Source organism: Dermochelys coriacea, chromosome 1 (genome assembly GCF_009764565.3).
Source record: "Dermochelys coriacea isolate rDerCor1 chromosome 1, rDerCor1.pri.v4, whole genome shotgun sequence".
In the NCBI taxonomy this organism is placed as follows: Eukaryota; Metazoa; Chordata; order Testudines; family Dermochelyidae; genus Dermochelys; species Dermochelys coriacea.
The window spans coordinates 192,433,882-192,461,379 of record NC_050068.2 but is presented as its reverse complement, the minus strand read 5'-3'; the positions used below and the strand labels follow the sequence as shown (position 1 = coordinate 192,461,379).

General features: G+C 39.6%; 1 protein-coding gene across 2 annotated transcripts in view; it reads left to right on the top strand.

Annotated features, from left to right (window-relative positions):
- Positions 1–17,536, top strand: part of NECTIN3 (nectin cell adhesion molecule 3) — a 127,249-nt gene extending 109,713 nt beyond the window's left edge. The window contains exons 8-9 of one of the 2 annotated variants that reach the window (XM_038386937.2): positions 15,813–15,875; positions 16,461–17,536. In XM_038386937.2, the coding sequence (XP_038242865.1) occupies positions 15,813–15,875; positions 16,461–16,637 (240 nt within the window). In that variant the 3' untranslated portion in view covers positions 16,638–17,536. The remainder of the gene's footprint in view (positions 1–15,812; positions 15,876–16,460) is intronic. The other variant, XM_043510553.1, reaches the window with a different exon arrangement.
- The last annotated feature ends 9,962 nt before the right edge of the window (positions 17,537–27,498 follow it).

Here is a 27,498-nt window from a genome sequence, read left to right as displayed (position 1 = left end):
TTGTTGTGACTGCCGAAATAATGTCCAATTTGATTAAATCCTATGAAGACAACCTATTTAAGAAATACATGCATGGTGTGGGAATAGCAACAACGCTAGCACTTCTTATAATATTGGTATCATTTTTTAAGTGGGAATAAACCAGACTACTTATTGTCACTGGGATAGTTAAAAACACAAACTTAGGAAATGACCTCACCACACATTAAGAAGTGGGGGGTCATTGTCTGGCTTGTAGAAAAAGGTGTGTGGCCCTTTTAAGGGCTAGCTAGCCAGAGAGTGACTTGCTGCTGCAGCAGCTTCAGACTGGGGATGCTGACCCATTCCTCCCCTTATGACACAAAGAGATGGAGGACTATTTAGGTCCATGTCGGCACAGGAAAAGCCCTCTTACCTGGACCAGGCAAGGGGTGAGGTACCAGCACCTGGTTGGGTGGGATCAGGATGGGTAAATGATGTATACTTTTATCTGCTGGGTACTCCCTGACACTTAGGAATAAAGTTGCAGCCTAATTAAACTGCATCCAGTGTATCCTGATCTCCTGTCATATCTGGATGCAGGTTTGAAGGTGAGGTGGGAAAAGAAGAAGAATGTGAAATGTAAGACATCTAACCACTTAACAGAGCTTGGAAATAGAAGCAGGACTACCAAAACTGTCTGAATTAATGTTTGTCCATGTAATTTTTCCAACATGAGTGAGTAATAACTTTGCTATTAGTGGTCACGTAAATCTTAATATAATTAAATTGAGCCTCTTTGCTCAAATTTATTTAGCCTTTTTGTATACAGTACTAAACAGCATTATAATCTTTGTCAGACTCAGGTAAAGGTCTTGTTTCCAGAGGTATGTTTTTTAGAATTATTTTTGGGGGACAAGCTGGTCGGTGGATGGAAATACTTTTTATGTAGGCTCTGGGAGTTTTACAAGTATCTTGTTGCATTACTGATGAATAAAACTTAATTATGGCAGCCTTGTGAATGGCTGTGTTCTGGTTTAACTTATATCACAGTAATACATTGATATATATAGGATATAGAACACAACTAAAATATTTTCTGTTAAATTCCAATCGTGTTGTGTAGTGAGGTGAAGACTCACCAGTGCGGCACCTCCTGCTGGTCATCTGGGAATTAGCTCTTTTCTAGCTTATGGAGTGCCCTCTGCAGGCCGGTGTCTTGCCTGCCACTGGCCCAGTGTCGTTTTACCTTGGGGTTCTGCCCCAGCGTTACCCCCATACTCTGGGTCTCCCCTCCCTGGGGAACCCCCCACCCTCTAAACCTACCTTGCCTCAGTGGCTACTGCCAGTCATCATCTAGCCCCCACTCACTGGGGCAGACTGTAGTGGCCACTCATCATTGGAAAGAGTTATGACCTGCTGCCTTTGCTTATCCCCAGGCTGCCCCGCTTCAGCCCTAGTACCTTTCATAGGCCTTCAACAAGGCGTGCAGCCTGGGGGTTTACCAGACTGGAGCTCCCCAGCTCCCTTTGCCCTTCCCCAGCACTGCTCTGCTTCAGGTACTTTGCTCCCAAGCAGCTAGCCCTTCCCACTGCAGGACTAGAATGAGATTCCCCTCCCAGGTTCTGGCCCACAGCCCTCTTATAAGGGCCAGCTGGGCCCTGATTAAGCCAGCCACACCTGTGGTCAGCTACATAGCCAGCTTCCCCTAGCTGTTCTTAATCCCTTTTCCCAGCTGCAGCCCTCTGCAGGGCTGCTTTTAACCCCTTCAGGGCCAGAGTGGGGTGATCATCCAGCTATGTGCTGGAATTGGAATGTATAGCTAACTTGACACTAGCCTGCTAATAAAATGATTCAATAATAATTGCAAGCCACTTTTTGTGGAAGGGGAGACCATTTAATTCCATATAACTAGGGTAATTAAAACTGATTATTGCACATTGTCGCTTTCAAGACTAACCACAGAAATCGAGCAACACGTAGGTGGTCTGATTCTAAGCACTTTGAGAGCACTCTGTGTATTAGACTTTGTGCATCAACAAGCACTAAACTGAAGAGAAGAAGCCCAGAAATATCAGTTGAAGTTGGTTTATGAAGACTCTCTTACTTTAAAAGCTGTTGGGCGTTCTCTCCAGATGTTAGGCCAACTATCTTGTCAGATAGATTTGTCTTTAAAAAAGACTGAGATTACAGGCAAAAGGAGAAAAGATACAAATAATGGAGCAAATTCTTTTCAATAGCAAGTAAACAGCCCAGATAACTGAAAAATATTTCAGACAAATTCTTAATACTAATGAACATGAGTAGGGACACATGGTAGTTGGTGAGACATGACTAATGGAAATTCTTACCAAATTATTTAATAAGGGATATTTCAAAATTTCTAATTTAAAATTATAGTGTCTGCCATTAAAAAGTTAGGTTACTTAATACTGATTTTAGCCTAGGGAAAAGCTGATTAGATCAAATAACACTTCATGGTAATTAAGTTTAGATTCCTCAACAGTAACCGCTGTAAAGTTTAATGTTACTGTATTGCTGTTAATATAGAACAGCAATATAATAGCTAAATTATAATCATACCAATTAAAAGGAATGGGATGAGATTTGTCTAAGTCAAAGTGAATTGTTAACATGCAGCATCAGTAGACAGTTTTGTACAGCAAACCATTGCCTACAATATATTGGTAAAGTCTGTAGCATAGTGGGGCATCAATTCTGTTTAGGGTCACAAAATACTGTTTATAATGAAAATGAAGGATAGGTCATATTCCCTTCTATCGTAATTAATTTCATATCAGATGAGAGGCAATTATTGGCCACTACCAAAATATTTTTTCAGTCTAAGAGCTTCTTGTACACACACAGACACATGCATAGTCTACTAAGGACCTTTGTGCTAGCCAGAGTGACCACAGGTGATGGCATTGCACTAAGCACTGTGTAATGAAGTTCCCAGATCTGGCTCAATCCTACAAATCCATCAGTCTCTGGGGTAGTACTAGGCAGGGTCAGGGCATGCATCCCTTCATATATAGATGGAAGGTTTGTGTGTGTGGAGTGCTAAGATATTTTTGCCCATCCTAATAACATGGCCAAACGAGCATGCAACACCGCTTTTGGAGATGATTGACTGAATGGGGGCCTGATCTTTGTGAGGTTGTGACATTTTGCACTTTATATTCAAGATTAGGCACTGACAGCACATATAGAATGCCTCTAGCCACTTTGAGTCTGCCATATGAGGGTGCAGGTTCCTGACCTGTAGAGCAATGGTAGATCCTGAACTTTGTCTCAGCACAAAGGTGTTTTTGCGTTCATAAGTGAGTCGAGACCAAAGCATATCTGGTTTGTTACAAACATTTGAATTCAGCTTGCAAACTAGGTAGATGAATTCATCAGTGCTCTCCACAGTACTCAATCCCACCTCACTGAGGGTTCAGGTTCTGGACCTTGGTCTTCTGCCATGATAGTCAATCCTGTAGTGCGGGAAGCATCTTGGAGACTATGGAATATAGGGCTGTATTTCTGACTTCTCCACAAGCAAGGTGGTGTCATCAGCATAGTTTTTGTTGATAAAAACTTCTTGACCAACCTTGGTTCTGACATGTGGAGCAGCAAGTCCAATATCTGGTTGATAGCTTGACAGAATTGTGCCTGGGCAATGTTTGAATCTTTGCCTCGCATCTGAGGTTGTGCAGAAATGTAGCAAAAATCGTGAACAAACATGACCTTTTGCACTGGTACCAGTGTGAAGGTCACCCAAATGTTTCACTAAACCTGGTGCAACACCCACTCTTTTCTGTGCCAGCTAAAGTGCAGACTTGTCAACTGGGTCAAAAGCCACTTTGATCTCTTCATATGCTAGATGAAGTGGGCAGTTAAATTCTAGGTGCTGGTCAGCCAGAAGCTGGAGAGTAAGGCAAGATCCATTGTTGACCACATTGCAGTGAAACCTGATTGTTCTGGATGACTGTTGAAGAGTGGTTGCATCCTACTAAGCAGAACATGAGCAAAGACTTTTGCTGGGACTGATAATGAGATCGAGTGTGGCAACTACAGACCAGAGTGAGATCCTTTGCCCTTGTACAGGGACACTATGATGCCATCTTTCCATCCTGCTGGTATTTTGCTTGATGCCCACACTTTAAAGAACAGTTGATGCTGGCAAATGCTTGTTGGTACTGCTTTGAGCAGCTCAGGTCCAGCAGTACCTCCTTGTACCCAGGAGATTATCAGGAACGCAGGCATCAGGACCCTACAAAGAGGGCTAGAGAGCACTGTTAATGGATTTTGAGAAGGTGAGGAAGTAGAAGACAACTAAGAGAGAGGGGAAGTGAATGAGTTGGATGGATTGGTAGAGGGGACAGTGAATAAGGAACATTGGAGGGAATTTTTCAGATAAGGAATGGGGTATTGAGTAGAGAGTATCAATGAGGAAAAGTGTTTATAATCACTGAACTTACTCTCAACTGTTAATTTTCCAAGCAGAAAATGGGCGGAAGGCAGGGGGAAGGGTCTCCAGCTGGACTAGTTAAGATAGTACCTAGCCTCAAACATCAAATGTTTCGGGTCTCCTAAACAAATCTCTAATTCCCTTAAACTGGCCTCTCCCCACCACCTGCTTTCAATTTATGTAATATATCCTGGCCCTGTTGTCTGGTATGTGAACATGCTGATCTTCTATTTTCAAGGGAAAGTAGTACTGGCTAATGTACCTTACAGCCCTGAGTTACAGAATATTGATATGAAGGGTGGACTCCTAGGTGATCCACATGCCCTGTACAGTATGATCCTGGAGTTGACCTGCCTGTCCAAGGAGAGATGCATCCAAAACTACTGTAAAAGTGGGAGGGGAATGATTGAAAGGAACCCCATAGCACATCTTGTTCAGAAACTTCCACTAACACGCTTTGAGGGACAGAGACCAACTTGTTCAGATTGTCCTTGTTGGGGATATAGACTGACCTGAGCCAGGTTTGGAAGCAGAACAAATGCAAGCAGGTAAGGGGTAATGTGACACAGGTGCACGCTATTATGTACATAAGCAAGAGCCGGGATCTGGCCATGACCTGAGGACTACACCTTGAAGAGCCACTTGGTGAGATAGGGAAAGACCATTACTCCCCATTGGTGAAGGTTGCAACAAGTAGTGCCATAACTAGAGCGCTGCACAGATAAAATATTTGTATCTGCATCCAGTCCGCAGACATGGTTTGTGGATATCCACATCCCCAGAATGTATGTTGTCTATGTCCCTTTTAATTGACTAGGAACTTTGAAGGATATAAAGCTTCTGCGTCAAATCCTTCTGCAAGATATTCTGGTTTTGGTCATCAGTTTTTCGCCTACGGTTAAAATGCTTAGTTCAAAAAAATTATTTTTCCTAATCTGTCATGTTTTTGTGGCACCTTTTAAATGGTCCCTTTCTTCTCCCTCTCCCCCCACCCTTTTTGCATAGGGGTTAAAATCATTGTAATCAAACCTGCATTTTCTCCCATACCAGCAGGCGGGAAATTATTAGAGGATTCTAAAAACGTAATATGTATAAGGTTCTCTTCATTATCTAGTTCCAGTATGCCAATACAAGTTGATTAAGTCTGTCAGGTCTTTCTGGCTTCCAACTGCATACATTTCCCTATGTACTTGTGTGTGTATATATAGGTTGTCCTAAAATAAGACTTCACCACTTAAAATTTTCTCCTCAAACTGCGATAGTTCACATGAACACAATCTGCAACAGTTGTACAATGTAAGTTAAATTAATTTTATATTACTTAATGACTAGATATTGAACAGATCTATAATTTCTTCAAGATTCATGTGATGTACTTGCATCTCTAAAGAAGTGAGAGGCTGCTTTGTATTGCCTATTTTTCTATTGCTAGGGAGACTATAATCTGCTTTTGTTCATGACAGACTTATATGAACTGAGTAACACTGTGCCATTCCAGGTCTGGTGGCTGACTTCCTTGTATCTCTTGGTTTTATCCATACCTTTTTGTAGAAGTCAGGCATGGAAGCTGATGATTACTGTTCAGATTACAATCATTTTGAAATCCTTAGCAGTTCCTTGTAAGCAGATATTTAACTTCAGTGGGCGCTGTCTTGGAATCTTTGCTTGCTTTTTAGTTCGCTCTTCCCCAGCATTCTCTTACATGGTTACTTTGTTTTTGTATCCTGACATAGCACAGAATATGGCAATACAGAGTATACTAACACTTATTTTCTTCCAAATGTGATCACTATATTCCTTCTCTACCATCCTGGAAATTCTATTCCTGTTCATGCAGCTGCTCTTCTTCATGCCTTGCAGTCTTCCCCCTCTCTTTTCAGACACTTAATCTTCCCAGTGTTTATACAGGCACCATATGTTTGTCCACACATGGTCATCTTCTTTGCACTTGGTCATGTAATCCTCCTTCCATTGATATTAGAGATCTTAGACTTGTAATAAAGCCTCATCCATATGATGTTACCATTTTTCCATTCCATAATCTGTTACTGTATGAATTTCCTTTCCTTTCTCAAAATGTGGTGGTGCTCCAGCTGGCCATATGTGATAACCTTATTCATTTTCCTGCTGCCTTTGCATTACTCTGCCATTTTTAGGTAATGTTCCCTGCTAGGTCATCACTTGGATGTATAGTAAACTTCCATGTTCTTGGTCAGAAAAATCATTTTCTTTCCAACCTGCACACTGAGCCATAATTATGTTCCTTTTTCAGCATTGGCCATTTCAAAAACATTTCAGGTGATCTCAACCGTTTATGTAGCCTATAATGTTTGATTAGGAAGTACCATTGTTTGTTACCATCCTTTGCTGTGGTAAACAGGTAATCTACATTTCTCATGTAATTCTTCTTTTTTGTACTACAGGAGTTAACATTATTGAACTTTGTGCCCCTACTTGTGAACATCACTATAGGTAGATTTGCTTTCTGTGAACTAGATAATTGTTCATGTTCTGCATAACCCTTTACATGTTTCTATCTCCTACTATAGCATAAGGTCTTCCCAGCATCATGCTTTTGATTCCGAATCCCAGTAGCTTCTTTAAATGTGTACAGCCATAATTACAGAGAAATGCCTATTGGAAACAATTTAAGACAAAGGCAATAATAGAAAAATGGTCATGACATTGCATACTGGTCCCTTACAAAAGACATGATGTGTATTGGAGGAAAGATGAAGCATGTTCCTCCTTGTATGGACTCAAGTTGAGACATTGTTTACTATAGCTGGGATGGCAAGGCAGGAATCTCTGAACAAGTAGTTTGCTCAGCAGGTATGATAGCAGGTGAATGTCTCACTTTTACAGTGCTCCCATAACCAGAGTTGGCAGTATTATTGACTCCCCGGTGGCAGTACTATGACCTGTTCAGGAGCCCAGCAGGAATTCCTTCTGTTACAACCATTTAAATTGTTTCTTTCCCTGTAAATAGTACTCTGCCCCACCAAATGTCAACTCCTGTACTAGTTCCTGTGATTCTCCTCTCAAAACAGAATTTTTTTCTTTAGCTTTCTCTGCATGTTCTTTCCTTTTTTTCAAGCTCAATCTCCCCCTGTGCACTCTGCTGGCCACGGTTTCCTTGCTGCTTTGTTCTCTGCACGTTTTGTTCTTCTCCCTTTTCCATTGTCAGTGACTGTGAATATGCTGTGTTACTTCCTTGTCACATCACGCTTCAGCTTTTTTGACCTATCTTTTGCTACAGACAATTCATCCTTCTCCATGCACGTAGAGTATGACCGATTTCTAGCTGGATTAAATTGATTTAGCCGCATTCATGTCAACAAAGGTGCACTGACTTAGCCCAGATAGATCTGGGATTGTCCTATGTATTTATTGAATGCCTGCTATTCTTCATGAACACTGTATTCATGAACATAGTTCTCTAAACTGTGAGATAAAAGTAGGCAGTAATCTTTATACAGGGCAGTTGGTTGGACAGAACTGTTAGCTTCCGTCACTCAGTTATGATGGTACAAATTGCATACTTTCCCTTTTGTGTTGAAAATGAGAAACTATAGCAGCAGTAGAGGTCGATAACAAAATAAATAAATAAATGCCATTAACCACCCACATCCTTCTTTATATAGTAATAACTACTTGAATTTGCAGTTCCAGACTGCACTTTTCATTCAGAGATGTTCATGGATGCATGTGTCAAATGTTCAGATCATAGTGGATATGGAAGATAACAAATTTATTGATCACAAAAAAAATGCCAATTGTAGAAAGGGGAAGTGGGGCGTCTGAGTTGGGGTGCAGGGACACATGGGTACGGGGACAGATGTTCCTGACTGAATGAGAGAGGCTAGGGGTCAGCCAGGGTCTGCATGGGGAGGCTCCCTAACAATCCTTTCTCCCCCCCCCCCACACACACAAAAAATACCCTGTTGCGTACTTGTCCTACCCATATCCAGCAACCCTCCAAGTTCACACGCAGGCTCCTTCCCAGCAATTACTTCCCTCTCCCTCAGCTCCTCCATTACTCATGACTCCCCCAAGCCTTTGCATAGCATCTATGGGTTGCAGGAAATATGTTTCTGTATTGTAGTTCAAATGAATTATTACTCAGAGTTCTGTATTAATATGCCTAGTAAGGAACCTATTTGTCAAAAAAACATTTCCTGAATCTTTTTTGTCTGTATTGTTACACACATACTTGCTGACAAGTATTTTGAAATGAATTACCAAAATAATTGAAACTGGTGTGATTATATTGTGTTATTTTGATTAAAATATGCAGAATTTTGATTTATTTTTTCTTAATGCAAAATTCTCCCAGGAGTAAGCTTGTAGCAAAAATTCTTCTTGTTAGTCCCTAAGTGTCTGACTTTGCACTATTAAATTTCATCCCATTTCTATTTTAGTTTTCAAGGTCATCCAGATCTTTTATGGCATTCTGGTCCTCCTTCTTATTGGCAATACTGCCAACTTTGTGTCATCCACACATTTTATTAGCACACTCCCACTTTTTGTGTCAGATCAGTCCCTGAGAAACTGCACTAGTAAATGCCCTCCAGCCTGACATTTCACGTTTCAGTATGATTTCTTGGGGTCTCCCCTTTAACAGTTTCCTTATCCACTTTTGAATTCTCATATTAATCCCCATCTTCTTCAATTTAACTAATTTCCTACATGGAACTGTATCAAATGCCTTACTGAAATCCAGGTAGATTAGATCTACTGCATTTCCTTTGTCTAAAAAAAATCAGTTGTATTCTCAAAGAGGGGAATTGGGTTGATTTGGAAAAACTCTCTTTTGTATTTTGTATTTTATCCCAATTACTATTCACCTCTCTGACCTTAACTATTTTTCTCTTTCAAAACTTGTTCCAAGACCCTTGCATACAATTGAGATCAAATTTACAAGCCTCTAGTTTCCCAGATTACTTTCTTTTCCCCTTTCTTAAAAAGAGTAACTACATTAGCAATTCTCCATTCATAGAGTGCAACCCCTGAGTTTATAGATTTATTAAAAATCCTTGCTATTGAGCTATTTCATGTGCCAGTTCCTTGAGTATTCTTGGATGGCGATTATCCAGGCCACTGATTAAGTCCCATTAAGAAGAGTTTGAGTTCCACCTCAGATGTGGTAATTTCTACTTCCATACCCTTGTTCCCATTTGCCACCCAGCCACTACTCCTGCACTCTTCATTTGCCTTACAAAAAAAACTGAGGCAAAGTATTTGTTTAGGTGTTTGGCCATGGCTAGATTATCTTTAATCTCTACCTCATCCTCGGTGCTTAGTGATCCCACTTCTTCTTCTTTCCATGTTTTCTTTCTTTTTTTTTTCCTATGGCTATAGAACCTTTTACTGTTGGCTTTACTTTCCTTTGCAAGGTCCAATTCTGCTTGGCTTTTGGCAGGTCTCACTTTATCCCTACACTTTCTAAATGCCAAGAGGTAGCTTTCCTTGCTGATCTAGCCCATCTTCCATTCCTCACAGGCTTTCTTCTTTCTTTTGATAACCTGCTTGCTCATCCAGCTTGGTCTGCCACCTTTCCCTGTGAATTTTTTCCCCTTGCTTAGGATGCAATCTTCAGATAGTTTCTGGAACTTTGATTTAAAGTAATTCCAAGCCTCCTCCACATTCAAATCCTTGAGTTCTTCAGTCCAGTCCATTTCCTGAACTAATTTTTTACAGTTAGCCTTTTTTGATATCAAGGACCCTAATTCCAGATCTATTTTTGTTTATCCTTCCATTTAGTTGAGTTTAAACTGAATTAGCTCATGATGACTTGAACCAAGGTTGTCCCCTACAAGTAGCTCTATGAGCTCCTCACTACTTACCAATACCAAATCTAAAATGGCATCCTCTCTTGTTGGTTCAGTGCCTATTTGTGAAAAGCACATTTTTAATGGTTCTTCAACCAAGAACAGGTTTATTTCTTTGACTTTTTTTTTTTTTAGCCAGCACTATCACCAACAGCACAGTACCCAATAACACCCACTAAAGCCTGGTTCAGCTGTGATGAAGGGGAAGCAATGTCTCTTACTGAATCACAGTATAACTACTTCAGGTGTTTGCCTCCAGGGAGATATTCCATTTTAGTACTAAACCAATCTGACCCTCTTTAGGGAGTGACCAGTGTCATGTGATGTGATCTGCTGCATTGTGTGATATGGCTTTGGAGGCCTTTAAAAAATCTTCACCAGGGAAAACTACAGTATAAATGAGAATCCATGGAAAATTTTTCTAGAGGTTCCACCAAAGTCTGAAGCATAGCGCTCCCTCCCCCCCCCCCCACACACACACACACTTGGATTTTGTATATGATTGTATTTTCTTTTTTGATGAGAACAATGTGTTTTCATATCCATCTAAACAAACCCATAATCGTATTTTCAGTAGATAACAGACAGCTAGAGAAATTAATGCCAGATAACTTTGTGGGGAAGTCAAAAGGATATTGATGTCTGTTCTTGTCACACACCATCCTTTATTCTCAACCTTTCCTCAATTTCTGGCATCTTCCCCAAGAGGTGATAAGGGTTTCTCTATCTGTCAACTTTATCGATTTTTATTTCCCTTCTTGATGAGTTAAATGCCATCAGTCACTAAACCTGAGAGAGTTTGCCTTCAAACACATGAACTTCTGTCAAAAAAAAGTGTAAAACAAATTTGTTGTGTAAAGCAGGGCTTCACAGGGAGGGGCGGTGGCATGAGGCAAGGGCTGCTCTCTTGTGAACAACTTTTTCTCCTATTGACCCTAATATTGCACAGGGAAAAAATTTAAGGGTTTTTGTGAGCTTTATTGCTAATGATCATCTAGCAAATTATTCTTCTGACACTCTGCCTTAGTCAAATTTCAGCAAAGCAACAGATTAGATTCACTGGTTGCTAGACAACATCCTGTTTTCAGAAGGGGTATCCAGTTGCTGCAATCACTTAATGGGGGGAGAGAAGAAGAACTTGTCAAAGACAAATTGCTCATAAATTAGGAAGGATGGTTTTGCTTGAAATTTAAGCTTACTCCTCCCCAAACGCACTATGTATAATCTGGCTCTGAAATATGGATTAGGATAAAACTCAAATCCTAAATCATGGGTTCTTGTACCGTGGCCTGTTTAATTTTACTACTTAATATCAGGCTTCCTTACTCTGTGTGAAGGTCAGCAACCATGTCAGAATGGTCATCACCCAGAAGCAGCTGCTCGTGAGCTTTTCAGAAAGTACCAGGATTAACTCACCTAATTTCGTGAAATAAGCAAGTTGTACTACTTTGAACAAGTACGTATTGAGTTCTCATTAGTACATAGGTGCTGGCATGGTCCTGTATTTGTATTTCTAAATGGATTTGTTTTTAAGGAAAACAGAAAATGTATTTACTGAAATGGTACAGTGAAGTTTTTTTCATTGACCTTTTTATACCACCCAACTGTGCAATTTGGATGCATAGTACATGGTTTACACAGAGGCAAAAAACAATTATGCAGAGATCTCCGCTATTATTCTCCCCCCCTCCCCCCCCGCAGACCCACCATCCCTTCTACAGCATTGATTTAAAAGGAAAGATGGGGAGGACGTTGAGAATAGACTGTCACATAGAACTTAGTTGTCTCTAAATGGGGTCCAGGTTCACTCTTAAACCAGTGATGGATGGGATGGCCCAGTGACTAGATGTACTCGTTTACGATGCTGGGAAACACAGGTTCAATTCCTTGCTCTGCCACAGACTGTGTGACCTTCGGCAAGTTGCTCAGTTGTAGTTTGCTTTAGTTACTGGCTAACCTCACAGGTGCTAAGTGTATAAATACATTGAAGATGATGGGATACTCAGATTCTAAAGTAGTTGGGGCTGTGTCAATATGTTGGATCTCTCCACAACCAATAATTTTATCTAAGAGGAGAGTATGTCTGCGCTTTTTGCTGAGGGGGACGGGAGTGGCAGTCCCAGCTTGAGGAGTCATTAACTAGCTCAGCTAGCATGCTAAAAATAGAGGGTAGCCACAGCGGTGGTGGGGAGGGGATAGCTTCCCTAAGTACAGACCTACCCAAGACACTAGGAATGTACTTGAGAGGCTTGACCCCAGTGCTACTGTGTCTATACTCTAATTTTAGTATGCTAGCTTGATCAGAGCTATTCTGGGTATGTCTCCTCAATCTAGATATCACAATCCCAGTTCAAAGCGTAGATGTAGCATGAGATGAGCCTATGCCTGACTTTCTCAAAATTCATGTTTCCTAGAGTTAGCTGAATAGATGGATTAGTTTATGAACACTGTTAGTGCTATGAAGTCTCTTACGGGCTTGAAGACTACCAAGTGAAGCAGAGTGACTGCCTCAGATGAACGGTAGTCACGGGAAGATATGTGAGGGGAAAGGGAATGGAATAAACTGAGCCAGCAGTGTGCTTTGGTGTTGCACAAAACGCATTAGAACACACAATCCCCATCCTAAAGAACTTGCTGTCCAAATTTGCCAAATTGAGACCTAGAACTCACCACATGGCAGATTTATCACAGGAAAGCGCTGGGGTTTAAAGCATTATTGCCTAACTAGATGGATTTCATGTGACTAAGCTGTCTTGATTAATTGTTTTTTAAAATGTGCATGAGAACGATGTAAGCTGCTGTAATGGCAAAAGTAGATATAGTACAGGATGGTGTCCCTTTATACAGCAATATGAATTTTTGCTGTATAAATAAGGGGGTGTGATAATCTTAGGTTATGTAGCATAAAATGGTAACTTGGCACATGACTTGCAAAGGGCTATTTCCATTTGAATTCAGAAAAGAGATGGAATGAGACCTTATGCAAGTTACCACAGTGGAATGATTATCATGATGATTTAAATGAGGTGTTAATTGGATAACAGAATTTCAGATAGGGTTTGGAAGAGAAGCATTTTTAAATACACAAGATGAAACTTCAATAACTGAGGGCCCAATCTTAACACTATGGTCAGTAGGAATTTTGCCACAGACTCAAATGGGAACAAAATGATTTCCCTAGCTAATGGTCTAACACAGCAATCAATGGTATTTCTGTGTATTAACACAAGAACATCATCCAACAGTGGTGTATTGACCTGGGTAACTTACTTGCCCCCATTTCTAGGAGAAAAACAACTCTTCCTACAGGCTATACCTTCTCAACACTTGGGGCTTCAGGCCAAAATATCACAATCTCTAACAAGTGATCAGGGGCTACCTTAGCAAATTTGAGTACCAACCTGAAGAAAGTGTTTAGGCAGCCTCTCAGCAGCTAGTTTTTTGCTGGTATTAGTTGTAGGGATTGTATTTAGCCCAGGAACTGGTGGAAAACCAGGCACAGGGAACTTGAAAGGGAAAACCTTAGGATGATGGAGGAGGCTACACGAGGTCCTGCGAAGGGGCCTGTGGTGGCATACTGATAGTGAGTTTCTCAGACATTGTCACCTGTGAGGACACCCATGGAAGACCACTTCTTGCCCACCATCCCAGACAATCCTTGCAACACCTGGACATCTGTTGGTGTACTGTACAGAGCTGTTAGATACATTTCTCTTAACACTCTTGGGTGCATCAGGCTGAGAGTGAATAAAGGAGCTTTTACCAATTCTAGTCTGTCTCCTTGGAGAAGAGGCCAGTGTGATTAAGATTAGATGCTGTACTGCACAGAGAATTCTTAAGAGTTTAGTTTACATGTAATTTGAGAGTTGTTCAGATAGCTTCTGTCTCAAGCTAAGGTGCTCATCAGATGGAAGTAGTTGCAGTAATCCAATAGTTTATTGTGTATATAGTGTGGAAATAGTGTTATCTTCCTATGAACAAGTTTTGAATATGTCAAATCTTACAAATAGATAAATGATTTCATGTAGGGGATACTGGTTTACCAACCAAGATCTACTGCTGGCTGTGTAACTTTATGTAATAGTAAGCAAATGAGAGGATAAAGCATCACAGTGTACCTTGACTTGAACTAGTATAGTTCTAATTTAAGCATCATTGTATAATAGTAATTGTAATATAGTTAGTAAGATTTAATGACTTCACTACAGTATGCTAGATAATAGGTACCTGCCTAAACTCTTGTAAACCTCAGATGTGTTGTGCTTGATCAGTTCCTATTCTTGCTATAGAGGCTCTTTCTGTTGTCTGTTTGTTTGTTCTTTCCTCTTTCTTCCTCTGCTTGTCTTCATTGCTCTCTACTATTGTCCTTTTCTTAAAACTAGAACACTTTTGTGATAGCTACTTAAGAAAATTAAGGGATTTATTCTGTTAGCACTGTTGTGCAAATTGATTTAATTACCTAATGAGACTGTTTGGAATGCATTCAGCAATCTGAATTCACTAACTGAGCGTGTGCCTTACTTGTGACAAACTTGTGAATAAAAAAAGTGCACATGCAAAAAATATGTGCAAAACTAAATAGTCTTCTGGGAGATATTGACCATGTAAAATACTCTAAGTGCAATAAAAGCATCTTGAGTAATTGAAAAACTGTTCAATATTGGGGTTTTAGTTTACAAATCTGTTAAGTACCATAACAATGTTGCTTTGTTAGGCTAGTACATGCAGTCACAAAAGAAATTATTGCTTTGTGTAGTGTACACTAAGTGAAATTTTCAGAAGCATCAGAGTGATTTGGGAGTTTACCATTAAAAAGAACTCCAATTCCTAATTCACTCCAACACTTTTATCTAGTTTGATTAAAGTTAAATATCAGAAAACCAGCAGTCCCTTTTTACTATAACTAGTTAACATTTGAATACCTTCTCCTAGGGCAAAGTATTGGTATGAAATTCTGTGGCATTCTATCCCTATTATAGTATGTGGAAATTTATGACTTGGCTTCCAGGAGTGCCATGAATACGATTCCTCTGGGTTGACTCACCTCTGCAGAAGTTCAGTGAACTACGAAGCTGAGACTGAGATGATGTTTGCTGAGTTAAGGAACTTCAGTGAGTTTTAAACTTATTAGGGCTGTCTTCACTGCAATAATGACAGGTTTCAGAGTAGTAGCCGTGTTAGTCTGTATTCGCAAAAAGAAAAGGAGTACTTGTGGCACCTTAGAGACTAACAAATTTATTTGAGCATAAGCTTTCGTGAGCTACAGCTCACTCGATGAAGAGAGCTGTTGCTCAGGAAAGCTTATGCTCAAATAAATTTGTAAGTCTCCTAAGGTGCCACAAGTACTCCTTTTCTTTTCACTGCAATTGTTAGCTTGAGTTAGTACACTTGAACTACTCCATTTGAGCAAGCCTCGTCAACCTCCTTTTCCTCCTGAAAGATGCTCCATTCAGACACTTGTCAAGGCAGAATGCTTCCTCTCATTTTATTGCTTTGAAGAAAGCACTTGTCAAACCTTTCTCCAGTATTGCAATGTAAACTTTTACTGTCACTTTTGTTCCCTTCAGAGAGAACGCTTCCCTTTGCAAAGCCAATACAGGGAGAAAAAAGCCGGAAATTTGCAGAACATAGTAAGTAATATGACTATATGTATTGAGCCAGAGCCCTGAGCTTTCATTAAAGAATCAGTGGACTGATCTTGGTTCTTACAGTGACTTTTTCTCTACATTTTTTTTTTTTGACACAGAGAACTCCAGATTACTTGTCCATCCTATTCAGTTACAATTTAACAAGTAGAATTGCTGTCCATGTGGCATCTGAGTTTCAAACAGTACAAACTAAAAGTTAATGGCTGGGAAATAAGATCAAAGCCAATACTTACATTCATGTAATTTTGTAGTTGGCTTAATGTCTGTGCTTTTTCATAGTCTTTTTTTATGTTACTTTTCCTTTAATAGGAAATTGATTTTAGTCGTAATGTATCTAAGTTCTTGGAAGATAATATTTTCCATGTCCCCTTTTTGTAATGTAAGTTATTTCATTGAATCACTAGTAACTAAGGAACATGCATTAAACTATTATATGGGGCTTATGGCAGAATAAAAGGTGGGTGCTGATGGTAGTAATTACAGTCTTCACGTGATGTGCTGTGGAAGCAGTATTTGAAGAATGAAATTGCTGATGCTTTTAATGTACAGAGTTGTTTGTATTTTTAGAAATCGGTAAATGGCAGGCAACCTAATTACGAAGATGAAAATCCATTGGGCCAAGACAACCTTCAGCAGATGTACCCAGTTCACAAGCAGATATGTTACAAAGATTGGACCAGCAAGTACCATCAAAACCCAGGAACTGGAAGAATCTACATTAATCCTAGAGAACACTATGTGTGATTGCTTCCCCTGCTGTGAATTTTTATACAGAATAAATTGGTGTTAGATAAGTTAAAATTTTGAGAAGTCTGCAAGCTTAATGCTTGTTGATTATAGAACAAGTACGTACCCTGGTGTGTTCTAGTAGGTACAGAACCAATTAATAGTCTTTTTTTTGTGTGTGTGTGGTGAGAGATGGTGAGAAACAGGCAGGCAGAAAAGATGCATATTTTTGGAACAACTATTGCATTTGTGACTTTGATTGCGGATTTGCTTTTTCAGTAGCATAGTGCTTATCTGTATTGTACTGTTAAAATCCCAGTGTGTGTTGATAGCTGAAGGGATCCTCCAGAAGAAGAGCCTCAGCTGCCTGTGTTAACCTCACCAGATTTAAGAAATGCCAGCCCATTCATCTGTAATTCAAATGTGCGTTAAATGAATTTAGAATCTATTTCCCTAATTCTTTCTTAGGGATTTCTCTCTCTCTTCTCTCTGCCCACCCCCAAAGTGGATGTGCTTAATACAATTACAATTCCTGTGTACAAAAAATGAGGTATGAGCTGGAGGGGAAATGTACATCCTTTGTGTCAAGTGAGAAATTTGTATCTAGGTTGTGTCTAGGTTTTGTTTAATATTTTAAGACACTTTAGAAGCATCACCATTGGTAAATAATTTTAATGATACTGACAGTACTTGACCACAGCTTCTGATTCCCACCCTCGTTACCTCTATTCCCCATTCCAATAAACAGTCAGGTGCTAGTCTGTTAATGTACTTTCTGGACCAATACTGCCTATCTACCCACCTCATAACTGCTATTCAATTCTTTTCTGCCATGAGTCTCAAGTCACATGTTCTTTTCTTTTTTTTTTTCTTCCCTTAGCTCCCAGTTCACACCTCCCCAGACTCAGTCTACCAAACCTAACCTCTAGCTGCTTGAATCAGATCATACCTGTTTCTTATCTGGTTTAAAACATTCCCACAAACCCCACATGTGCACCCCCATCTTGCCCTCTCGGAACTCCAGACACCAAGACCTAATTCTCAGTGGTCCCTAGCAATAAAGTATTCAGGAGCTGTGGGTGCTCAGTACAGAAGAAAACAAGCTATCTGTTAGCTAGAGCCATATCTACTCCATAGTTGGCTGACAAAATAAATTCCTCCTTGTGAAAATACTTAGTTTTTCCAATGGTAGCAATGGGGGTGGGGCAAAGAGCTTCACTCTAGCTGTGGGCAAGTTTAACGCTGTCTTCTAACCCTGACCAGAGCAGATGGAAGTAATAGTGTTGTGAAATAACTCATGAATGTGAATGGCTTGCCCAAGCTAGTAATAACACAGGTGACACTGCACTGGTGTTGTTAACAGTGGAAACCTGTGTGCAAATACAATTTGTGTTGAAAAGGCACAGTGCTCTTGATGAGTAAAATAAGTTTCCTGTCAGTTAAAGAACTTGCACAGATAAGTCTATGTGGTCAACTTGAGAATTTTTTTTTTAGTCTAATTTAACAGGGCAAGAAGTGGGACACTGAGTACAGATGACTTTAAAGACTTTAACTTGGATACAAGGGCATAAAGGGGAATGAGCGTTCTGGCATACAAAGGAAGCGTCTCAATAGACACAAGACAATTTATTCCATAGCTAACTTATTAGACATTTGAAAAGAGTAATCCCCGAGCATTTACCCACTTGAGCTAATTTTCATTCCAAGTGTGCATGCTCGTCTCAGACAATGGCTTTACTGCTGGTTTTGTAGACAGTAAAAGATACTGGAGTATTTTTTAGCTGCTGTATTAGCAAATCATAAGTATGGCACAGAATCATAGACATGCATTATCTGTCCTTAAAATTGTGACTAGCAAATCATCTAAAACATGAGTTTTATAAATAACTGACTAATTAGTACTTAAGTTGATGGTATGGTAATTTATTTTACTGTAGTATCTCCAGCCTTTCATAAAATGAATGTTTAAGTAATGAAAGTTGCATATGGGTGATAATCAAAGCATGGTTCCCACTGTAAGGGTTTCTTCATGCCTTGAGCCACCAGTTTGAAAAAGGAGTTGCTGTCTTTCTCTCCTAAAGTTTTCTTAGTTTTTTCTAAACATACGTTTGTCAGCTTTCCCAGCTCAACAACTACCACCTTAATATGCTTTTTCTATTGGTACCATTGTAACAACTTGCTTCGCAACAAAGCAAAATGTATAGGGCTTAAATTCTGAGATTAGTTCCCAGAGGGCCCCCTTCCCCCCCCAACACACACACACACACACACACACACACACACACACACACACACACATATTCAGGCTCCAGGCTTCAAGTGCAGGGCACTAGATCTTGAGGCTTTAGCCCTGAGGAGAGATGGGGGCACCAGGGCTCAGGGCTTTAGCCCCCCAGAGGAGGGGGCACCAAGGCTCATCTCTGGTGGGCTCTGGCTACATTTAAGCCTTGAGAATATAGCTACTGGGAACTGGTATACTGATATTTCATTGACAATGCAGCAGAAAGAAAGCTGATATTGATCACAATGAAATGCTGCATGAAAAGTCTGCTTAGAGTGAAAATTCTCTCCAAAAAATGAAGGTTTCCAGTGTGTTTGCCCATAACTCATTAACTTTTTTCATCTTTGTGTCACGGAATCAAATTTTACTGGAACAATCTCATACAAGGGTCATTAACAATTAACTGTGGTGGCAGAAGAGGGCAGCAAGATTGGTTCCAAGTACTGAAGGGAGATTTTCATTTTGCAGCCCTTGTGTATAGCCTGTCAGAGATGGAAGTAGTGAGACTGTCTGTCTGGCTTCCAGCATTGTTGTAAGGGGCCTGAAGTGCAGGCATTTTGTGTTGAACACCATTTATGTGATGTCCATGTATACTGTGTGTGATGCACTGTGGCAATTGGAAAAATAGGGAAGAGTGGGAAAACCTGAGAAAGCAGCAGTTCTGCCACTATTGCATAGATGTGGAATACATGTGGCAGTGAGAAACGGAAGTGGGGAGAAGACACAGAGTAGTTTTCAGTTGAAAAAATACTGTGCGAGTTTCTCTGCAATGATCCCAGTGCTTTCGCTCTGCCTTGCATGATGGCAGATGAAGCAGCTTGGCTTGTTGCTTCATTTCTCACTGATTAAAACTTCAGTTCATGAGGGCCCAGGAGACAGTAGAAAAAGGAAGAAATGAGCAAGCATGAATTTGACGGGCAGAGAATGTCTTCACCACTCTTAGTTCTGGGAACATAAAAGGATGTTGGTGACTTTTCATCTGTTTTCCCCTTCAGGCATCTTTTAAGGGTTAGAATAGAAACAATTTGCATTTACTAAGCACTCCTGAGCTGTAGATCTCAAAGCTAGTGGGTGGGGAAAATAAGTGGCTGGGTACTTACTGATGACTTCATCCTGATGTGAGAGGAAATGCATACTGACAGAGACTCAGTATTGAAAAGTTTCAGAGTAGCAGCCGTGTTAGTCTGTATTCGCAAAAAGAAAAGGAGTACTTGTGGCACCTTAGAGACTAACAAATTTATTAGAGCATAAGCTTTCGTGAGCTACAGCTCACTTCATCGGATGCATTTCCGTAAATGCATCCGATGAAGTGAGCTGTAGCTCACGAAAGCTTATGCTCTAATAAATTTGTTAGTCTCTAAGGTGCCACAAGTACTCCTTTTAGTATTGAAAAGGTCTATACAGAAAAAAAAATTGCTGCCACAATGTTTAACCCTTTAGAAGTTGGGATAACTTCTAGGAGACAACTTAAACATTCAAGTCCGTAATTGGAGAAGCTGGAGAAAATAATGAAATAAAACCAGGTGCAGGAAAATGTACTGCAGCATCTACTCATCCATTGTTGAAATAGTGCTGCCGTTGCAGCAGCAGAGCCACTTTGTCAAATGCTGCCCAACAACTCAGGAAGCCGATTCCAACTGAATTGTGGCCATTGATGTCTCTGCTTCCTTAACTCCCGCTAACAAATTCTGATACATTGCTAAGTGGCGTTACTTGGATACGCAGGCTGCTAGGAAAAGTGCCCCCCACATTGTCTTGTCCTTAAGACAATTATTGTTATACACGTGAATAGAAGTTTTGTTTGTTACAGGCCAAGTCTCTAGTGTACTTACCCTGAAGCTGATGGAGTTACAAGAGGAATGCATTTCACATCAAAAGTGGTCCATTTATGAGCTTAGATAACTGAAGTTTTACCACTTGCCCTCTTGCATGTCATCCCCGTAAGCAGAGCTACAAAAGTTAGATCTGGATTCCCGTTGCCCCAAAGATGGAGTGTGTTTGGATCTAGGGCTGTGGTTCAAACACATCCTAAATAAAACATATATTTGCTGTCGGATGTTATCTGGCTGAAGTACTCTTGTACTACTGTACTCTTAATTTATGCAAAACACACAATGAGACAGATGGCTGACAAAGTATTTGTGAAAATTGGATTTATATAAGCAACAGATATTTAAGGCACTTGTTTATGAATATAGATGTTAAAACCAAAAACAAATCTAATCTAATCAAATACTGAAAGCTGGAAAACCTGGTATGTGAGGTTGTGTGTGAACCTCATTAATTCACACTGGCTGGGGCTTTTATGGTAGATTACTGCAATTTGTGAAGCACTTGATAAATGTGCAAATATACCTCTATATCAGTATGCTCGTGATCTTAATTGTAATTTAATAGTCTAAATATACCAGTATTAGTGTAACATTTGAATAATACTAGGTTACTATTAACCCCATATTCTTAATTACCATATGGATTGTGATTAATTTACTTGCCTACTTATTACCATTGGTATAATGTATTGCATTGAATTTTCTTTACAGCTATTGTTGATTTTGAGTAGCATTCTGTTAGTGAATAATCAGATAAAAACAATAACATTAATGTTAACACATAGGAAGGATTTGGGAAAATGTAGCTAAAACGTTCAGTATTAGACAAAGCGTAGAAGTAAATTGCCCGTTTTATGTTAGTAATATGCAGCATCACCGCAGCCTTCCATTGCTAAATCTTAGGGTACATAAGGAGAGGAAGATAACCAGTGTGTTACAGAAGCATAGCAGGCTTGTTCATTTGGTGAAGTAGAGTACTATTGTAGTTGAGGGTGAAGGGGGTTATGTCGTTGCCCTTAAAGTTTCTCTATGCTTTATGTATGTGAAGTTGGATAAACTGAATATTTGTGGTATAAAAGATAACATCTATAGTAACAATAAGGAATTACCTTTGTTTGTTTGTTATGGGTAGCACCTAGGAACTTAAGAAAAGGATCAGGATACTAGTGTGCCAGGCATTGTACTAAAGATGAAGAGAGAACAAGCCCTGTCACAGATTGCGCACAATTCTACTTGTCAGAGAACAAAACAGATGGATTAAACTGTGGTGGGGGTGGGGAAGATAAGAGGATAATGCAACAATATAACAAATAATTTGGTAGAAAAGCAGAAGTCATGGCACATCACTTGCCTAATAATTGAGAGTCAAGGGGCAATAGAATACTGATAACTACCTTAAACAGTAGTATGGCTCATATGCAATAACATTATATGGATTGGTAAAGAGTCAGTTGATTCTCTGTGATCCTCCCAAGTCAAGTCCAAAAATCCTAATAAATGTCAGAGCTGCATCAAATAAGGATTTCTCACTTGACTGCATTTGAGAGGTGGAACTTCCTAAAATAAGCATTGGTGAATCTCGTTACATCTGGAGAGTACAGCCAACTTCTACCTGCTCCCTTATTTTCTGCATCTCAACTTGATGGTATCCAGGAAGTTTCTGGTATTTGCGTAATTTAGGAGTTATTAACCAGTAAGCAGGAGTTCACGGACCTGTGTAGTTTATCTGATCACAAAGCTCATTTTTACTACTCTAGTTTCCTCAGACAGCTTTAGACCCTCATAATCCTATTTTTGGAAGCTACCAACTGCTTGGCACCAGAAACATCCAAGTGGTATATTAATTGATGCCTGAAGTTTGAGTGAAGGCACTGACTAATGAATCCACGGAAGCAGGGGGGAAATGCAGATACACATTTTCTTTGGCTTAAACAAAATATTATTCTATTCAATACAACAATGGCTGTTCAATAAACTTCTTGTTGTCAGTTGTAGTACAGTGCACTACTGAGCATCCGATCATAGACTGGTCCATGGCTTTGTTTCTGGGGAGACTTTACTTTCATCTTTCTTCTACCTAATTCTCCAGCAAAATGTTTCCATCATGGTTCTGGATTCCATATAACAATTTAATGTGTAGATTCCTCTGAGATGCGTATTAACAGTCCTCTAACAATCTCCCCCGTTCCCCATCAGACAAGTATGTCATCTTCTCCACCAATCCCCACCATATCTCTACAGTGCACTTGGACACTGGTAGCATCATACTAGGATAACTCTAAATTTTGGTGGGAGTTGTCTACATGCAAGGCCTGAGATAAAAGATTATTGCTGGTCCTGAAAGTAGTGGGTATGAGAAGGGTGATTTCCTAATCAAGTCTGTCTTGCTTTTCACTGTCATTGCGCTTGAGATCCAACATATCTCAGTACAACACAATATGTAAACTGATTTATTTTTTTTCATACTGTGGACAATGTAATACAGGGAGAGTTCTGTGCTTCTGTCATGGCATTTGATTTTTGTTGCAGCTTTCCATATCATTCATAATTGCATAACATCACCATGGCAGGGCAGCAATTGCTTATATGGAAAAGTAATACTAAAATCTTATTTATTCTATTTTCTTAATCGACTTGAAAGCTGGAAATAACCCAGAGGAGCCAGAACCATGTGGCCAGCAACTGTATGTATACCACCAATGCTCCATGGGCCACAAGTTGGGAATCTTTGCTGTAAAGCATTGAGTGGGTCCATGCCAATAGCAAACTTTTTATTCTAAATTTCCTTTTTATGTAAAATAGAAAAAGGAAGACCTTGGCTGGAAAAATCTCAGTGGCTGACAGTTTTCAAGTGCTAAATGTAAAAAATCCTTTCTGTTTAAGCACACAACAAAGCACCAAAAGAACAGAATGAAATTTCAGGTGCAACAGATGAAGTACAATGGCTATGAATATTTATTTATTTTTTTTTAAAAAAAGCCTTCATTTTATCCACTTCATTATTGGTTAGAAAAACAAGTTTGAATGTATAGTACAGCAAGTTTCAAAGCTGTTGCTGTATTTGCCATGTTTACTGTTATTACTGAAGCGGTTTGGTTCAGTCCTGGGTAATTGAATACATGTGATAATTTTTTACCCTACACCTTTTCATTTTGCTTTACAATATTCAGGAAACAATCCACTACCCTTATAGTCTTCTGATGTGGCTTCATCTTTGAAGTTCTTTTGATTTTCAGTTTTGCAAATAAGACATCGATGGTTCTTTCAAAGTGCCAAAACAGAACTTTTTCTTTAAGGGAGATTTTAATCAACAAGGCTGCAATTCTATATTAGCTTTTACCATTAAATTGCATAATGTTCCATTGTTACTCTGGTTCATAGAAATGCAAATAAGTCTTTGAAAAATATTAGCATTAAAGTAGGTTGCTCAAGGTACGTAGACACACAAATTGCAAATAACTTTGTAATGCATATTGTGTATTAATGTGGAGTTTACAAGTATAATGATTAGGCAGGTACATTATTAAGGACTTTACCTGTACCAAGCAAAAAGGATTTCAGTAATGCATGCAGTGAGGCTTAGAATATTGAGTTGTGAAATGTTGCCTACGTTATATTATTTAGTATTAGCACACAACTCGGAAATGTGGGTGGGAGGTTAAGGCGGGAGAAATTCAGAATACCTGGAGATAACAGAAAAAAGTATAGATGTATTATTTTGAGATCACTAATAAAAAGGACAACAACATTGTTGAATTTCTAGGCTATCCTAAGCTATAAGAAATAGTCTTTTACTTCACACATTTTTGAAGTGTATGTATTAGACTTGTTTTGAATAAAAATATCCAGAACAAAGGTTTTCATCTTATATTTCACTGTATGGCAAATCTAATAATTGGCAGAATTTTTATATTTTACAAGAAGGTGTAGTGACTTAATTCAACAATCCCTAAATATGTGCATATAGGAGAAAACAAAGATTTGCTATAATTTCATCAAGGAGGGTTGCTCTTTGATATGACCCCACATGCCTATACTCATACAACATCTATGTGAGCTAAAGTCTTTTTTTCTAAAAGTGATTAATGATTTCACGGTGTCTTGAGATACCTTGAAGGGGGCTTGAGTCTCAGATAGCAGGCACTTAGCATTTGAAAATCCTGCCCCTTTAAGGCTTCTTAAACTGGGCCCCCAAAATAACAAGTACATTTTGGAGAAATGTGCTTAACATTCATATAATTAAATCGAAGATCCTCATGGCAAATACCTTAGTTTAACATCTACAATTGACTAACCATGCTTAGTAAATGAAAGTGATCCACCTCTTTTGGATATAGTGATAAGGAAAGCCAGAGAAAATGGAGTAGGAGCTCAAGAAAAGGGAGGAATATCCTCCGGGAGTCAGTTAGACATGGTCATTTAAGGAGTGCTACTGGCTGCCTTAACCATATTTAGCAGGTTGGCTACATTAACCATATTTAGCAGGTTGCTAGGAAAGGCACCAGTAAAAGTGAATCTGATGTTAGGTAAAATCTGGGCCCCACTAGTCCAGGAGCATTTTGACAGATGATGGGCCACATTTTCACCTCTGGGGAACTGAAGCAGCACCACTGCCTGACAGCCTTGCCACTGTTAATGTAAGAAATGGTATTCAGCTCTCAAAGCACCATGGATTTGGTTTTAAAACGCCCTATTGTTTTCAGAGGTAACTGATTCTTCTTTTTTCATTTTGAGATGATGGGATAGTTGACCACATTTAGTTGTGCTCAGCTATGATGTTAGGTGGACACAATAAATTTGAATTCATTTTTGACACTAACTGCCTGGGCTTGTAATGGACCACAGCATCATCATCATCACTGCATTACCTTAGGTCAGACAAATAAGGTGGATAGAAAGCTGGTTAGATCACCGGGCTCAACAGGTAGTGATCAATGGCTCCATGTCTAGTTGACAGCAGTATCAAGCGGAGTGCCCCAAGGGTCAGTCCTGGGGCCAGTTTTGTTCATATCTTCATTGGTCCTTCAATATCTGGAGGATGGTGTGGACTGCACCCTCAGCAAGTTTGCAGATGACACTAAATTGGAAAGAGTGGTAGATACGCTGGAGGGTAGGGATAGGGTACAGAGGGACCTAGACAAATTAGAGGATTGGGCCAAAAGAAATCTGATGAGGTTCAACAAGGACAAGTATGGAGTCCTGCATTTAGGATTGAAGAATCCCATGCACCACTACAGATGAGGGACCGAATGGCTAGGCAGCAGTTCTGCAGAAAAGGACCTAGGGGATACAGTGGACGAGAAGCTGGATATGAGTCAACAGTGTGCCCTTGTTGCCAAGAAGTTCCCCTCTATTTGACATTGATGAGGCCTCATGTGTCCAGTTTTTGGGCCCCACACTAAAAGAAGGATGTGGAAAAATTGGAAAGTGTCCAGCGGAGGGCAACAAAAATGATTATGGGATTGGAACACATGACTTACGAGGAGAGGCTGAGGGAACTGGGATTGTTTAGTCTGCAGAAGAGAAGAATGAGGTGGGATTTGATAGCTACTTTCAACTACCTGAAAGAGGGTTTCAAAAAGGATGGATCCTAGACTGTTCTCAGTGGTAGCAGATGACAGAACAAGGAGTAATGGTCTCAAGTTGCACTGGGGGGAGGTTTAGGTTGGATATTAGGAAAAACTTTTTCAATAGGAGGGTGGTGAAGCACTGGAATGCGTTACCTAGGGAGGTGGTAGAATCTCCTTCCTTTGAGGTTTTTAAGGTCAGGCTTGACAAAGCTCTGGCTGGGATGATTTAGTTAGAGATTGGCCCTACTTTGAGCAGGGGGTTGGACTAGATGATCTCCTGAGGTTTCTTCCAACCCTGATATTCTATGAAATGCAGTAATGGCATGGCATGACTGAAATTGTATTACCCGGATAGTGTCTTCTATCTAAAGAACCCTAAATATGTAGCAGATATAAATGAACTGAACTTCATTACATCACTTTGAAATAGGTAGCTAGTAATTATCCATATTTTACAGATGGAGAAAGACAGAGAGGTAAGTGATTTGGTAAAGGCCAAAAAAAGTCAGTTCAGTGGCAGAGCTCAGAACAAAACCAAGATCATCTGACAGTTTACCAATGTGTGAAATTTCAAGTAATTAACTTAGATTTTACTTCTTATGCTATGAATGGCCAAATTATAAAATGTATTACTTCTGAAATATTTGACTTGCTTCAGCAATAATTCTTGGGCTGTAGATTGTGAAAAATCTATTCACTGCAAATATTTAAAATTGAACGTCACACCTGTGACAGACCACTGACTGTCAATGAATTAATACTTCATAACCAACAAGCATTAGGGATATACGATTTAGATTGAGCTAAGTGCAATTTTTCTTAATCCATCTATTTTATCCCCAATAATAAAGTGAGCAATATGCTAAGGGAGATGGCAACAAGATCAGTGAAGAGACATAGATTGAAAGGTGGCTGGGTCACAGCACTCTATTGCATAATTCAGTTGTGTGAATGGCTTATGTAGCCCAATGAATTAAAAATTGCATTCTCAAGTGTAAACTTGGCAGTTTAATTTAAATTGCTTGATTATGCACATAAGCATTGGCTTTTTGTACATTCACTAAAAGTAAACAAACTGCAATACAATGAAAGTGAAATAGTTGTAAAAATTGAACTAATACCTGGAGATTTTATTTATTGCATCCTCCCTGTTGTAGAGAATCCTTTCCCATAAATTTTATATGGACCCTTCCATG